The sequence below is a fragment of the Ricinus communis genome, chromosome 6 (assembly GCF_019578655.1).
Source record: "Ricinus communis isolate WT05 ecotype wild-type chromosome 6, ASM1957865v1, whole genome shotgun sequence".
Taxonomy (NCBI): domain Eukaryota; kingdom Viridiplantae; phylum Streptophyta; class Magnoliopsida; order Malpighiales; family Euphorbiaceae; genus Ricinus; species Ricinus communis.
This window is the reverse complement of record NC_063261.1, coordinates 7,031,366-7,047,632: the sequence shown is the minus strand read 5'-3', so window position 1 is coordinate 7,047,632 and position 16,267 is coordinate 7,031,366. Positions and strand designations below refer to the sequence as shown.

The window sequence follows — 16,267 nt, the reverse complement described above, 5'->3', positions numbered from 1 at the left end:
CCTAATATATACCTCACATATAGCTAATATATACATTTTATACCCAACATATAATAAAATAAGTGTAATTTATATTATTTTTTAAGAGTTTACCTTTTTAATCTTTATAAATTAAAATAGTTGCAGATGCTAAATATGTATTTAACATATACCGCATTTTATTAAGTTTATACATTTTGCTGTTATTTCTTATCTTTTTTTTTAAATGTGCAAATATTTGAAATATATTATAAATATATGTAACGGATATTAAAATAAGTGTAATCCAATACTATTTCTTGGGAGTTTATCTTTTAAATTCTCTATTTTTAAATGTATTTCATAGTTTATTCAATAAATTCCATTTGCTTCAACCTTCTTCTATTATATTTTGTTGTAAGTATACAAAACATTTAATAATTTCATAGAAATATAAAATAATTATCATCATAATATTTTTTTAATTTCTAATAATAGTGAGTGTTATTATATACAAATCTTAACTAAATCAATCAATAAAAACAGGTATCATATCCCTTAAGACTTTTAAAATTAAAATATATTAATTAAATAAATTAAAATTTTGATTAATTTATACCCAACATATACCAAACATGTACTTTTTAGTAATATATTTATATAAGAAAAAGGTTCTCTTTATGACGATTTTTTAATTTTTTTAAAAATATTATTTTATATGTAAAATAAATTATATTCTTAATAAATTCAATTTGTAACTTAACATTAATGATTCATAATATTTCTTTTTTAAAATCTGATTTTTGTTAACATATATCATTTATGTATAAAAGTATATTTTTTCCCACATGTTTGTAGAAACATATACTATTTTTTTGGATTTTATGTTTACTTGTAATTTTTAATTCTAACCTTTAAAACTCAACTCAAAATCCTCTACTAACATCATGCAATGACATTGATTATTATAACTCAATTTCAACCAAAACAATCAAAGTTCTATAGAAAAAACTAAATTATTATACCCAATCTATCTTTGAACAAAAAAAAAAAAGAAAAATATTTAGATCTGACTTTTTTCAGCAAAGCATCATAGAAAAATAGTATGGACAGTCGAATAAAAGAAAAGAGATGAGATTGTAGTGATTGGCTAATGTAGAAAATAAGAGATGGAGAAGCTTTTTGGGAAGATGCCATTTTGAGAGAGTTGGAAATAAGATTATTGTGATATTTACATATTTTTTAAATAAAACTTCAACTTACAGTATTTTTAAAAGAAAGCTATTTTGAGATTAAAAATGATACATTAAATATCTTTTAAGGTATTAGTGAAAGATTCCCTTCAAACAATGAAATTAGTCTAAGCGATAAGTTACTGATAGTCATTAGTTCAGACGATTACTAGTTTTCGTTCATTTCTAACATCAAATTAGACTTTTTATGAAATCATGACAGTTAGAGATGGCAAGGTAGGGTATGTTACACAATCCTTCAACTTTTTCTTGTATAGAATTCAAGTATTTGTAAACAGGTTTATGATTGGCGCAGCAGACTTATTATTAAATACTCATTTAGAAATACTGTGAGTAGTTTGGATTTAGTATGTCGTGCACGCGAACTCAAAATATTATGCTAATATGAATATATAAACTACAGTTAAATATTAATCTTTTCATCTTAATTTGATACTATACGGATTAGAATATTTATATTTTTTTAATTAATATTATTAATTTTTATCTTTTTTTCTAAATTTTCTTATTAAAATTTTATAAAGACTATAATTCAAAATTTAAAAATAAAAATTAATTGCTTTTAATGATATTTATGTCAATTAATAAAAGATTTTTTAACAATTACTTACTACACTAGCAAATAAAAAAGTATATTATATTTTAAGACAAATGAAAAATATAAAATAAAAGAACTATTGATCTAAAATGGAGGGAGTAATAATAATTTTTTAGAAATACTAATTAACTTCAATACTATTATATTGAAGTTATAAATTAATTGTTGGATTAATAAAACATAAAATAGCTCATAAAATTATAAATACAATTACCTTTCATAACTTGAATTTCCAAGGGTCACATTTTTTTTATGTAAGTTACTTCTTATGTAAAGAAAAGTTATAACTTTAGCACTTTATATTATGGAAATAGGCTCACCCTTCTTTACATAGATTACAAATGAATAATTATAAAAAATAATAAATTTTAGATTCTAAGCATGTAAATGAGATGGTTAACATCTTTTTAGTTTAAATAAAGTTTTAAATTCGAGTTTTCGATATGTAGCTGCATTAAGACTCATAAATTAATATTTTATCTTTGACAAGAGTCCTTCTGGACTCGCTTTAGGTTAGTTACACTAATTTTAGATACTAGATAAAAAAAATCAAGGTCTAAATGCAAATTTAATCATGACCTTTCGTGTTTTTTGCAATTTTGATATGACTTCTCAATTTTGGCAAATTCAGTCACTTAGTTACATTATTTTGCAATTCGAAGCACCGATATAAATCTCAGTGAGGTGCTTCCAGCATATCAGGTAGAGTTTGTCCATGTTGGACTCATTGTCTTATGTTGGAGCCACGTCAGAACCACGTTATTTAAACACAAAACACCACATTTTGATTATAATAAGATCAAAATAAAAGACACAGTGTTAAAGTTAACCCTAAATACAATACTAAAATTCCCAATTTAGTTTTATATCCTATCAAACCAAAACCTGAAGAGTATTGTGTTCTTCATCTCTAATTGACATAACGGTAATCCTATCTTGAAATCAGAGTTAAAGAATCCCAAATCAATTATTGTCATGTGAAAGCCTTCCATTTTACAGTGATTAGGGACTCTGTGGTCTGAATAAATGATTTTAAAGATTTAATATAGAAGTTTTCAATGGCTCGTTTCATTTGTGGTCCCAAGTGTTTTCTAGAGTTATAACAATAGTGAACATGTAAGGCAACTTTCTTAAATTTTATAATGTAGTGGAACCTAACTTTAAACTTTTTATTAGGGTTTGTATTGTTTCTTTATTATCTTATGGTTTCAATAGCAAACATATGTCTTTTTCATGGTTTGACTTTGTCTAGCTAAGTAATTTTCTAGTTATATTATAATGCAATGATAAGTTTTCATTTTACTTCCGCCATGGTGGGAGAGTAGTGAATGTTGCTTGTGAAATAGTATACGCTGGAGGTGACATATCCCTAAGGAATGGGTTTGATGTAGATATATTTGGCTATTTTAATTTAGAAGAGGAAGTATAGAAGCTAGGTTATAACTGTTAAGACAAACTCTCATTTAGGTTACAAGATGTGAGAACCAATGAAAGGTAAAAGACTAGTAAAGATGATTCTAATGTGATAGAGATACTTAAGTATGTTTTGCAATGGGGATGGTATGATGAATGTATTTGTAGAGGGTGGTAGAAAAGGCTTTAGTAAGAAATGACAAGTTAGTGGGTGGAAATGGCAGAGTTTAGATGCAAGTTGATTCTAGTGTTACAGAAGAACTTGAAAAAATTGATGTAAGAGGAGAATATGTAGGAGTTAACATTAAGGTAGGTTTTAATAGGAATCTGAATGATGGTGGAGAGGATGAAAGTGAACATAATGTAGAAGATGAACATGCAAATCTTGACTACAGTCTTGTAGAAGAGGGTGTGATGGGTTGCTTATGCAACTACAACTAAGGCAGTGAACCTATCGATGCAGCCTAGCACAACGGCAAGTATAAAAAAATATTGTATCCTTCGGGAAAGTGAAATCCTAGAGTTACTACTTCGTTCTTTGTTATCTAGCCTAAAACTAATAATGGAGGTTTCTAAATTTACTAATGACTAAAAACTAAATTCTAAGTGTAATGCAAGAATGAATGAGCAAAGAGAATAATCAAGACAAGAAAGCAAACCCAAAGAGGACCTAGACTAGTTGGCAACTAAACTAAGGATAACAGATTGTTGAGTCTGATTATGCTACTCGTGTACAAACTAATAAGCAATAGTTACTAACTTCCACAATTCAGCAATGTAGGGCAGATTAAAAGAAAAGGCAGAATTACATAATGAGAATTAAATAATTAATCTAAACCTCAAACAACAACAAAAATTAAAAATAAAATAAAATAAATAAGCAGAAAGCTAAAATAAAATAAGCAAAACAATATCAAATAAATAAGCAGAAAAATTAAAAATTAAAAGAAATTAGAAATTAAAGAAGAAAACTTACTTGGTTAATGGCAAAATGCGAGAAAAAATGCACAAAGAGTGAAAAATCATAGAGAATACCCGAAAATATGGAAGAGTTAGAAAGATTTTCTCTAAAAACGATCGTGATACGCCCATGTTATGCTCGCAAATATATAGCAAAACGGTCATGACACACCGTGCTCTGGCCCGTGTCAGGTCTAAGTCATGCTCTTCATCAATCCATGTCCGCAAACGCCTTATATTCAACACGCTTTGACACGGGCCGTGTTGTAAATCGTGTGACTCTCGGGAACCGTGTAGCTCCTTCTTTTATACCCTAACACACCCTGAGCAATCAAGCACGGGCCGTGCGAAGCAGCATGGGCCATGTTTGAAGCAATGTTACTCTCGGGAACCGTGCAGTTTCATTTTTCACAACCAACAAGCCCTATGAAATTAAGCATGGGCCGTGTAGAGCAGTAGCACAGGCTGTGTCTAAAACCGTGTTAGTCCCGTGTTGAAGCCCAGAAAAGTGCTTTTACTCCATTTTATGCACTAACACCTATATAACTCAATATTCTACATAACCAATTAATTTTCAACCAAAACAACATAAAAATGAAAAGACTTAAGTTCAAAACCAATCGAAATTTAAAAAAGAAAAGCTAAGTAGAAAATTGCAAAAGAAGAACAGAAAATAGTCAAATGCTAAAAATCGCAAAAATGTAAAGGATAAGCTCGGGAATGCCTCTAAGAGCGCTTTTTTTGACCGAGTCATGTAGCTGGACTCATGCAGAAGGTCATTCTCACTAGAACAAAACCATATTGACCCGCTCCTCAACCTCAAGTGAGTCTCCATGATAATGCTTCAAGTGATGGTCATTCACCTTGAAATTTCCCTTATCGGGATGATGCAGCTCAACCGTTCTATATGGGAACATTTGTTAGATCATGAATGGTCCTGACCAACGACTCCTGAGCTTCTTTGGGAACAAACAAAGACATGAATTGTAGACAAAACTCAATCCGCAACTTGAAACTCATTGGAGCCCCTTAGTTGCTTGTCGTGCCACTTCTTAGTCCGCTCCTTATAGATGAATGAGTTGCCATAAGCTTACTGGCGCCACTCATCCAACTCATTGAGCTGCCACTATCTCTGTTTACCTATAAAATCAACATCAAAATTACAAATTCTTAAGGCCCAAAGGGCTCTATGCTCTAACTAAATAGGTAAATGGCAAGCTTTCCCATACATAAGCCTATAAGGTGTAAAACCTGTAGAAGTACGATAGTCTATCCTGAATGCCCAAAGTGCATCATCTAACTTATTCACCCAATCCTTCCTACTCACCCCCACAGTTTTCTCTAAGATGTGTTTCAAACTCCTATTGGTAACCTCTACTTGCCTACTAGTCATCGGGTGATAGGGTGTAGAAAACCTTTGGGTCACTCCATATCACTGAAGTACTCTCTCCAGTTGAGCATTACAAAAATGAGTCCCTCTATCACTAATCAGTACCCTAGGTATGCCAAACCTAGCAAATAATCGCTTAAGGAATTTAGTAATGACTCTAGCATCATTAGTTTGGAAAGCTTGCGCTTCCGGCTACTTAGAAAAATACTCAACAACAACAAGGATATACTTATTTCTAAAAGAAGAAGGAAAGGGCCCTATGAAGTCAATGCTCCAAATATCAAAAATCTCAATCGCTTGAATGCTCGTTTGGGGCATCTCATCACGAGCAGAGATGTTACCTGACCTCTAGCATGCATCACAAACCTACATGAATGCTCTAGCATCCTAAAAGATGGTCAGTGATGGGTGCTACTCGTGTTAGCTACAATCTAAGGCAGTGTACCTATCGATGCAGTCTAGCACTAATGGCGAGTATCAAGGTCGTATTCCTCGGGAAAGCGAAAGCCCAGAGTTACTCCTTTGTTCTTTGTAATATTAACCTAAAATGGATGATGAATAAATTCTAAACTAACTATTAACTACAAGCTAAGTTCTAAGGGAGATGCAGGAGTAATTGATAAGTGAAATAATCAAGACAAGAAGACAAACCCAAAGGAAATCTAAACTAGTTGGCAATCAAACAAAAGATAAAGGATCGGTGAGTCTAATTATGCTACCCGTGAATTCTTAACTCAATTCGGTTTCTCTCTCGAGATAACCGAATTCCTAAACCTAATAACCTAAAGTTGGAATCTCTTCCTAACGATTGATTCTTAAATTAGCATTAAGCTTTAATCCGCCTCTATTAAGCTTTGTTAATTCTTAATCCGGCTAGTTAATTATCCTTATCTCTAAGCGATTATTAACCAGTTCTTGTTATTCAAAGTTCCAATTGCCAAACGGATTTCTCAATCTCATAAAGCAATCTAAACATCATAATTCACAACGTCTCATAAATAATGCATAATCTTATTAACACTGAAAACAAGAAGAATACAAAACCAACTCAAACAATCCAACAATATAATATCAAACCAACATAGCAAAGAAATCCCAATGGATTTAATCAATTTAGCTAAACATGTTCATGTTTAAAACAATCTAGGAAATCAATTACAATGAAAGAATAACGAAAATAAAACATGTACACCCTTTTCTCTCGAATTGGATGAACAGCTCCAAATCTAGATCTACACTTTGATTAATCTCCCAAACTGCCTCTTGAATTGCTCCACTACTGTTTTGCACTCGGAATCTTACGATTCCGGGATTCTTACTCACTGCAACTCTCTCTCGCACTCAGTATTGTGCAAAAACCGAACCAGCCACTAGGGCTCAATGTCACCTCTTCCCCCTCTCTCTCTCTTTTCTAAGAAAAATTCATTTTTCTTATATATTTAACTCAGCACGGCCGTGTTCAAGGCCGTGCTGGTTAGCACGGGCGAAGTCCAGGCCGTGCTGAAACTGTGGATCTCACCAAGTAGGGTTTCACCACGTCCGTGTTTCTCCCCGTGTTGGCCACCACGGGCCGTGTTTCTCCCTGTGTTGGCCACCACGGGCCGTGCTGAAGGCCGTGGTGGCTACGGAAACCGTGCCCAAAGTGCCAATTTCAAGAATCAAAGCCAATGGTTGAGCACGGCCAGAGTCCAGGCCGTGCTCAATGTATGCATTGCGGGCTCTTGTCCGATCTTGATGAATTCTCATCCGTTTCCGCACGTATTGATCTATAATTTCTTAAACAACGATGATGGTCCTATAAATGTTCCTGAAATGCAAAAGAACATAAAACACGGGTGATCTGGGAATAAAAGCACAATAATTGCTAAGAACATACGCAATAATATACAAGCAAATATGTGTAAAACTATGCTCATCAGTCAGCTAATAGAATCTAGCATCAAGAACCTTCCTAGCAGTATGGTTAGCTGCTTGATGACCCCACGTTGGTCCCTCATAGCAATGCCTCAAAATCTGGAGGATCTCCTCCCCATACACGCATCGCTGAATCACCTGGTTTGCATAAACTCGAAACAAAAATGGATCTTCCTAAATGTAATACTTCAAATCAGCAAATAGTTTCTTCTTTTGCTGAAATGTCATACCCTTTGGTAGGACCTTTGCAACCAAGTGATTTACAAAATTGAAAAACTAAGGGATATTCGAAGATACTTGAATAGAGCACAAGTACTCATCCAAAAAACTGTCATCAATAGCCCTCTTATCAAGTGCATCTAGGCTCGGGTTCTTTAATCTCGAAAGGTGATCTGCGGCCAAGTTCTCCGCACCCTTCTTATCCTTGATCTTAATGTCGAATTCCTACAAAAGCAAAATCCAATGAATGAGTATCGGCTTAGCATCATGCTTTCCAAACAAGTACCTCAACATCGGATGATCCGTGTAGACCACGGTCTTGGATAGCAACAAATATGAGCGAAACTTGTTGAAAGCGAATACCACAGCAAGCAACTCCTTCTCAATAGTGGTATAGTGCTCCTGGACATCTGTCAATATCTTGCTAGCATAATAAATTGCTTGAAATTTATTGTCAATCCTCTATCCTAAAACATCTCCAACTGTAAAATCACTATCATCACACATTAGCTTAAAAGGGAGCCCCCAATTAAGCAAAACCATAATAGGGGCTGTAGTTAGCTTCTCCTTAAGTAACTCAAAAGCTGCAAATAGTCATCAGAAAATATAAATGGAACATTTTTTACAAGCAATTGAGTCAAAGGTCTAGCAATCTTAGAAAAGTCCTTAATGAACCTTCTACAAAAACCTGCATGACTAAGGAATGGTCTCTACCTTAGCTCTATCTACCTCCATCCCTACATGTGAAATCTTATGCCCTAGCACAATACCCTCTCTCACCATAAAATGACACTTTTTCCAATTCAGCACAAGGTTAGCTTCTACACAGCGTGCAAGCATATTCTCTAATTTAATCAAACAATAGGAGAAAGAGTTACCAAATACTGAGAAACCATCCATGAACACCTACATGGACTCTTCAATCATGTCATGGAAGATCACCATCATACACCTTTGGAAAGTAGCAAGTGCATTGCACAAACCGAATGCCATCCTCCTGTAAGCGAACGTACCATAGGGGCAAGTGAAAGTAGTTTTCTCTTGGTCCTCAGGTGCAATAGAAATATGAAAATAACTTGAAAACCAATCAAGAAAGCAATAACACATATGCCCTGATAAGCGCTCTAACATTTGGTTAATAAAAAGAAGGGGAAAATGGTCCATCTGTGTTGCATCATTGAGCCTCTTGAAATCAATGCAAACTCGAAGACCAGTTACCGTCGTAGTCGATATCAGCTCATCCTTCTCGTTCTTGACCACCGTCATTCCTCCTTCTTGGGCACAACCTGCACAGGACTAACCTAAGAGCTATCAGAAATAGGGTAAACTAAACCTGCATCTAGAAGTTTAATTACCTCTTTCTTGACTACTTCTTTCATATTTGGGTTCAACCGTCATTGTGGCTGTACCACTGGCCTGTAATTATCCTCCATCAGGATCTTATGTGAATAATAGTTGGAGTTGATTCTAGGAATGTCTGCAATCTTGTATGCAAAGGCCTCGAGATACTTCTTGAGAGAAGCCAAAGTCATCTCCCTCTCCTCAAGAGTCGAATCAGCAATGATCACCGGCAGCTTCTCTACCTCATACAAATAGGCATAGGTCAAGTGCTTAGGCAACTCTTTCAAATCTAAGGCTGGTGGCTCCTCAAGTGAAGGTCTTAATTTATACTGACCTGTCAATATCAACAAAATGGTCAGCAGACCTGTTGGGCTCACTAGCTAGCAAACAAGCAAGTTGTTCTAATACATCCTCGTTGGAAAACTCCTCCTCATCTTTAGCCTGTAATGCTATCTGCAAAGGATCATCAAGTAATATCTCCTGCAATTGAGACTCTATAATATCATCCAAAACATCCAAAGAATATACAGTATCATCATGGTCAAGTGAATGTCTCATATAAGTGCTAAGGTCAAAGGTAATAGTCTCATCACCTACTCTAAGCTGTAACTTCTCATCACACATATCAATAATAGCCCTAGATGTTGCAAGGAAAGGTCTACCTAGAATTAAAGGCATGCTACTCTCATCCTCCATATCCATAACAACAAAATCAATAGGAAATATAAACTTGTCTACCTTAACAAGTACATCTTCAACTATTCCCTATGATATTTCACAGTCCTATATGCTAACTGTATGTTCATTCTAGTAGGTTTAGGCTCACTCAAACCTAATTTCTTAAACAAACTGCTAGGCATTAGATTGATGCTAGCTCCTAAATCAGCTAAAGCATCACTAACATGCAAATCACTAATAATACAGGGAACAGTGAAACTCTCTAGATCACACCTCTTTACTGGCAGCTTGTTTTGAAAAATGGCTGAGCACTCCTCATTTAATGCCACAAGTCCCAAGTCCTCCAACTTCCTCTTGTTGCTTAGAATCTCTTTCAGGAACCTCGCATACCTAGGCATCTGCGATATAGCCTCAATAAAAGGTAGGTTAATCCTCAGCTGCTTAAATAAATCCAAAAACTTACCAAACTGCTAATCAACCTTTTCTTGCTTCAACCTGGCAGGATATGGAATTGGAGGCTGGTATTTCCTCACAAGACTCTTCATCTTGTCCTCAATTCGCACAAGCTCTATGATCTCAGGCTCTGGCTCCTTCCTAGCTGGCTCATCCTGCACAATAACGTCATCATCAGCTATAGGTAAAGAACTAGCTAACTGCTTACCTGATCTCAAGGTGATAGCCTTGACATGCTCCCTCGGGTTTGACTCTATGGTACTGGGAAGCATCCCTGACTGTCTCTCAGCCAGCATCTTAGAAATCTGGCCTATCTGATTCTCCAAATTCTGTATGGAGGCCTGCTGATTTCTAAGAGCTATATTTGTCTGCTGAAACCTGTTCTCTGAAGGGGACACGAACATCATAATGAACTCCTCTAAATTGGGCTTCTTCTCTTGGTTCTGAGGTCATTGAGGGAGAATAGTCTGTTGTTGGGGTTGCTGCTAATGCAACCACTGAAATCCTGATGGACCCTAGGTGCTGTTATTTCACCACCTAAAATTAGGACGGTTTCTCCATCTTAGGTTGTATATGTTGCTGTACGGGTTATTCTGCTGCCTAGGCGCATTTCCCATATAATCAACCTGTTCATGGTCAGTAGAAGAAGATGAAGAAGAAGCAAACATACCTCCTGCATTACAGTTTGCACTGTAGTGCGAGCCACCACAAAACTCATAGTTGAGCTGTGCTGCATGGACTAGTATCTAGAGCTGGTCGATCTTTTTGACCAAAAGCTCCACCTGAGCTGCCAAGGCTGATGTAGAATCTACTTGGTTCACCATTCCTTGTCGTCTTGGCCTACTCCTAGAAGACTTCCACTGATATGTGTTCATGATCATCTCCTCAATTAAGTTCTGGGCCTGCTCGGGCGTCTTACTATTGATAGCCCCACTTGCAGCTGCATCTACCAGCTGCCTCGTGGTTGAGTTCAAGCCACTGTAAAAAGTCTGCACCTACACTATAATGGCAAACCGTGGTGTGGGGAACATCTCAGCAAGTCCTTGTACCTCTCCCATACATCATACATGCTCTCATCATTAAACTGCACAAAAGAAGAAATATCTTTAAGCATTTTTATAGTCTTAGTAGGAGGAAAGTACTTATAAAGAAACTTCTCAACCAAAGATTCTAGGTGGCGATGGTGTTGGCTGGTAGGGATTATAGCCATCTCTTCGCTCTATCCCTCAAGGAAAATGGAAACAGCCTAAGCCGAATGGCATCATCGGTAGTTCTATTTATCTTGAAGGTATCACAAATCTCCAAGAAGTTCGTGATGTGGGCGTTAGGATCTTCAATGGGCAAGCCCCGAAACTGTACACTCTGCTACACCAATTGAGTGACATTTGGCTTAATTTCAAAATTATTCGCTACAATAGATGGCCTCAATATGCTAGTGTACGCCCCCTCTAGGAGAGGTCTAGCAAACTCGTACATCATCATGTTTGCTTCAGCGACATTGTTGTTGCCATCTCCCATATTTACTGGTGTATGGACATAAATTTCAATTTGCTCCTCCTCCTCCACGTCTAATTGCTTCCTCAGCTGCTTGAGGGATCGCTTTAGTCTGGGCAGAGGGTTTACTGATGCAGGATTAGAACTCCTGGTCATAAACTACTTGGAACGAATAAGGCAGCAACAACCCAAATAAATAAATGAAAGAGTAAATGAATAAAAGAAATGACAATAAAAATAGAAAAGAAAAATGGTCAAAGTAACAAATAGCAAATTTCGCTCTAGTTTTCAAACAGTCCCCGGCAACGGTGCCAAAAACTTGATGGGTTGCTTATGCAACTACAACTAAGGTAGTGAACTTATCGATGCAGCCTAGCACAATGGCAAGTATTAAAATTATCATATCCTTCGAGAAAGTGAAATCCTAGAGTTACCACTTCATTCCTTTTTATCTAGCCTAAAATTAATAAAGGAGGTTTCTAAATTTACTAATGACTAAAAACTAAAATTCTAAGTGTAATGCGAGCATGAATGAGCAAAAAGAATAATCAAGATAAGAAAGCAAATCCAAAGAGGACCTAGACTAGTTAGCAACCAAACAAAAGATAACAGATTGTTGAGTCCGATTATGCTACCTGTGGACGGATTCTGAACTGAATTCGGTTTCCCTCTCGAGACAACTGAATTCCTAAACCTAAGAACCTAAATTTGGAATCTCTTCCTAACAATTGATTATTAAGTTAGCCTTAAGCTTTAATCTACCTCTATTAAGCTTTGTTAATTCTTAATCCGGCAAATTAATTAACCTAATCTCTAAGTGAAAATTAACTTGTTCCTGCAACCAAATTTCCAAACTCAATTAGAATTTCTCAATTGCCAAAAGAATTCTATGAATGGTAATCAATACATTCAATGTAACGAAAACCAGAATTTCATTATTAATTGCAAAAATAATACAAGAAAAGAAACTAAAACAATATTAATAATTCAGTACAAAGCCAACATAGCAAGGAACCCTAATGGGTTCAATCAATCTAGCTACACATGTTCATGTCTAAAACAACTAGGAATTCAATTATAATGAAAGAATAAAGAAATTGAAACATATACACCCTTCTCCTAGAATTGGATGAACATCTCAAAGCCTTGATCTGCACTGCAAATGATCTCCAAAATTGCCTCTTGATCTGCATCCAAAACTCTTCTTCAATCTTTAATCCAATCCCAAGAGTCACGAATTTGATGTAAAAAGGTAGGATCAGTCTCTTTGAATCCACCTTGAAATGTCTGAAACGCATATAGCAAAATTAAAGGGGAAGATGAAAAGTCAAAATTGCCAATCTCCTTTCTCTTTTTGGCTCGTTCAATTTATACTATGTGCAAATACAGGTGTGTTCTCAGCCCGTGTCCCTCAACACAGGCCGTGCCCGGGCCGTGTTGGTTTCCAAATGACAGAATGAATTGAATCGAGCAAGGGCGTGTTCTAGCTCGTGTTAACCAACACGGGCCGTGCTCTAGGGCGTATTACCCTAGAGAACCATGTTGCTTCAAGGTGCTTAAGCTACACAGCCTTGGAATATCTACACGGGCTCCGACATGGGCCGTGTTCACTTTCCAAAAGTCAACCCAATGTCAAACGCCTCTGATTATGTCCATTTTCGGCCAGGATTAGTCTAAAATTGCTCGAACACTGATGATGGACCTATAAAATCTCATGGAATATGAAAGGACACAAAACACAGGTGATCTTAGAATAAAAACATAATAAATGCTAAGAATATGCATAATAGTATGCAAGCAAACATATGTAGAACTATGCACATCATAGTGATATAGACAATGACCTTTCTAACCATGAGCTAGCATCGGATGATGAAGAATACACTCAAGTAAGACATAACAATGAAAAATGCAAAAGATATATAACTATGGATGAAATAGCATATAGGTTCATGATAAGCATCATAATACACATGTTTTCATGCCCGATTGTTTACATTTTTTACGCATGCTTATCCCGTTTTATGCTAGAATCACCTGTCTTTTGTTTCCTTTCTCATTTCAGGTCATTTTCGAAGGACATCATCAGTAATCGAGGGACATACGTGTGATTACGGACCAAAATCCATAAGATTAGGCGAGGAGTAGCACCCACAGGGTTGAGCACGGCCTGGACTCCGACCGTGCTGAATTACCAAGAGGCTATCCCCAATTGTGCCGTTTCAGCACGACTTCCGTAGCCACCACGGCCTCCAGCACGGCCTGTGATGGATCGGCACAAGCTTGGGCACAGCCTGGAAGGAGTCAGCACAACAGACTCCACAGATTCAACACAGCCTGGACTCCGGCCGTGCTGAATCATCACAGCCTGGACTCCGGCCATGCTGAATCAACTATATAGGCGATTTTGAATTCTTTTTGAAGGGAGACGAATTTTGGACTCAATTCCAAGACACACACTTAATCAATTGTTTCCTATACCTCAATTGTAGACCTTGAGAGATCAATTTCATCAATTGAAGGAGGGATTTCACTTGTTCCAACATCGAATTGAAGATCAAGACAAACTTTGGGAGCATTCAAGAGGCAACTAGGGTTTGAGATTTCGAACTTGCAAATTTAGGGTTTCTCATTCAGCTTGAAAGAGAAGGGTGTACATGCCTTTAATTTATTTTTCCTTATTTTGTTCCCTAATTGCTTTAACCATGAACATGAGTAGCTAGATCTTTTGAATCCATTAGGGTTCACCTTTGTTGATGGATTATGCTTAATTGTTAGTTTTTATAATTGTCATTCTTGCAATCTTCTTGCTATTCAGTAATAAAAGTTTGATTCAGTTAATTTGATACATTGGATTAATTGTTTATTAGGTTGTTTCTTGACATTGAGAAATGCTTGTTACAACTGGACATTGAATAGTAAGAATTGGTAGTTAACACTTAGAGATAAGGTTGATTTACTCGCCGGATTAAGAACTAATAACTCTTAATAGTTTTAAATCATACTTAATGCTAATCTGTAGTAATCCGATAGGAAGAGATTCCATTAGGTTAGTGCAGGGTTAGGAATCCGGTAAGCTCGAGAGAGGAACCGGGATTCAATTCAGGATTCAGGCACGGGTAAGCAAGATCGGCAATCTATAAAATCCATCTTTAGAATTCCATCACTTAGGCTCCCTTTTGGGTTTGTTTCTCTCTTTGCAATTGTCTTTTGATTATCCATTGTTCTTCATTTACTTATTTGCACTCATAACCATTAGCTAGTACGTTAGAACTTTCACACCCTATTTCAGACTAGATAACATAGCAAACAGTAGTAACTCTAGGTTCACCCGATCTCCAGGGATACGACCTTGATACTCACTAGTGCTAGGCTGCATCGGTAGGTTCACTCCCTTAGGTGTAGGTTGGATAAAGAGCCCATCAAGTTTTTGGCGCCGTTGCCGGGGAAACACAGTAACGGTGAACTAGAGTGAATTGTTTTTGTGTTAATTTAGTCATTATTTGCTTATTCATTTATTCTTTATTTATTTTTTTATTTTTTTTATTATTTATTATTTATTATTATATTGTTTTTGTTGATTGATGGTTGTGTGGACTTTCGGTTTCAAGTAGTTTATGACTAGGAGCTCAAACTCAAATCTTATAGAGCCTCTATCTGATCCAGAGCGATCCCTCAGACTCTTAAGGAAGAGGTTGCAATTAGAAGAGGAGGAGATTGAGGTTAAGGTACCTGTGGATAGACTAGACACGATGGAAAACCATGACCCCCAGGCCGATGATGATCAAAGGACTATGTACGATTTTGCTCGACCCTCTTTAGATGGGACGAAAACGAGTATAGTCAGACTTGCTATAGCGGCCAACAATTTTGACATAAAGGCCAATGTTATCCAGATGATACAACAAAGCGTGCAGTTTGGAGGATTGCCCAGCGAGGATCCCAATACACATATCTCTAACTTTTTGGAGATTTGTGACACATTCAAAATAAATGGAACAACCGATGATGCCATTCGGCTGAGATTGTTTCCATTTTCCTTGAGAGACAGAGCAAAGAGATGGCTGCAATCTCTTCCACAACAGACGATCACTACCTGGAAGGCGTTGGCCGAAAAATTTTTATATAAGTATTTTCCTCCCACTAAAACTGCTAAACTTAGAAATGACATATCTTCTTTTGTGCAGTTTGATGATGAAAGCATGTACGATGCATGGGAGAGATTTAAAGATATTTTAAGATGCTGCCCACATCACGGATTGCCAGTGTGGATACAGGTTCAGACCTTCTACAGCGGGTTGAACCTTGCAACGAAGGCGAGATGGTGGATCTTTCGCGATGGGTGGGCGCTAAGCGATAAGACGCTGAGCAGGCTCAGAACTTGATAGAGGAAATGGCCATGAACAACTATCAGTGGCAATCCTCTAGGAGCCGACCAGGAAGACAGGGAGTGGTCAACCAAATGGATTCTATAGCAGCCTTGGTAGCTCAAGTGGAGCTTCTAGCCAAGAAGATCGACTAACTCTAGATACCGGTTCATGCAGCGAATGTTGGCTGCGAGTTTTGTGGTGGCCCGCATTACAGTGCGAATCGCAT

The 16,267-nt window shown here is 36.6% G+C and overlaps 1 protein-coding gene and 2 non-coding genes across 3 annotated transcripts; 1 reads left to right on the top strand and 2 right to left on the bottom strand.

Moving 5' to 3' along the window:
- Positions 1 to 9,804: 9,804 nt before the first annotated feature.
- On the bottom strand, positions 9,805 to 10,584 carry LOC125370269. The gene is made up of 2 exons (XM_048375268.1): positions 10,204 to 10,584; positions 9,805 to 10,161 (listed from the first exon to the last, which is right to left on the bottom strand). Exons 1-2 carry the CDS (start codon positions 10,582 to 10,584, stop codon positions 9,805 to 9,807), a joined length of 738 nt encoding a protein of 245 aa, XP_048231225.1.
- Positions 10,585 to 11,187: 603 nt separating this feature from the next.
- Positions 11,188 to 11,291, top strand: LOC112533738. Its single transcript, XR_003078072.1, has one exon. It is a non-coding gene; the product is annotated as a small nucleolar RNA R71 (small nucleolar RNA).
- A 4,534-nt stretch (positions 11,292 to 15,825) lies between these two features.
- Positions 15,826 to 15,932, bottom strand: LOC112533740. Its single transcript, XR_003078074.1, has one exon. It is a non-coding gene; the product is annotated as a small nucleolar RNA R71 (small nucleolar RNA).
- Positions 15,933 to 16,267: the final 335 nt, after the last annotated feature.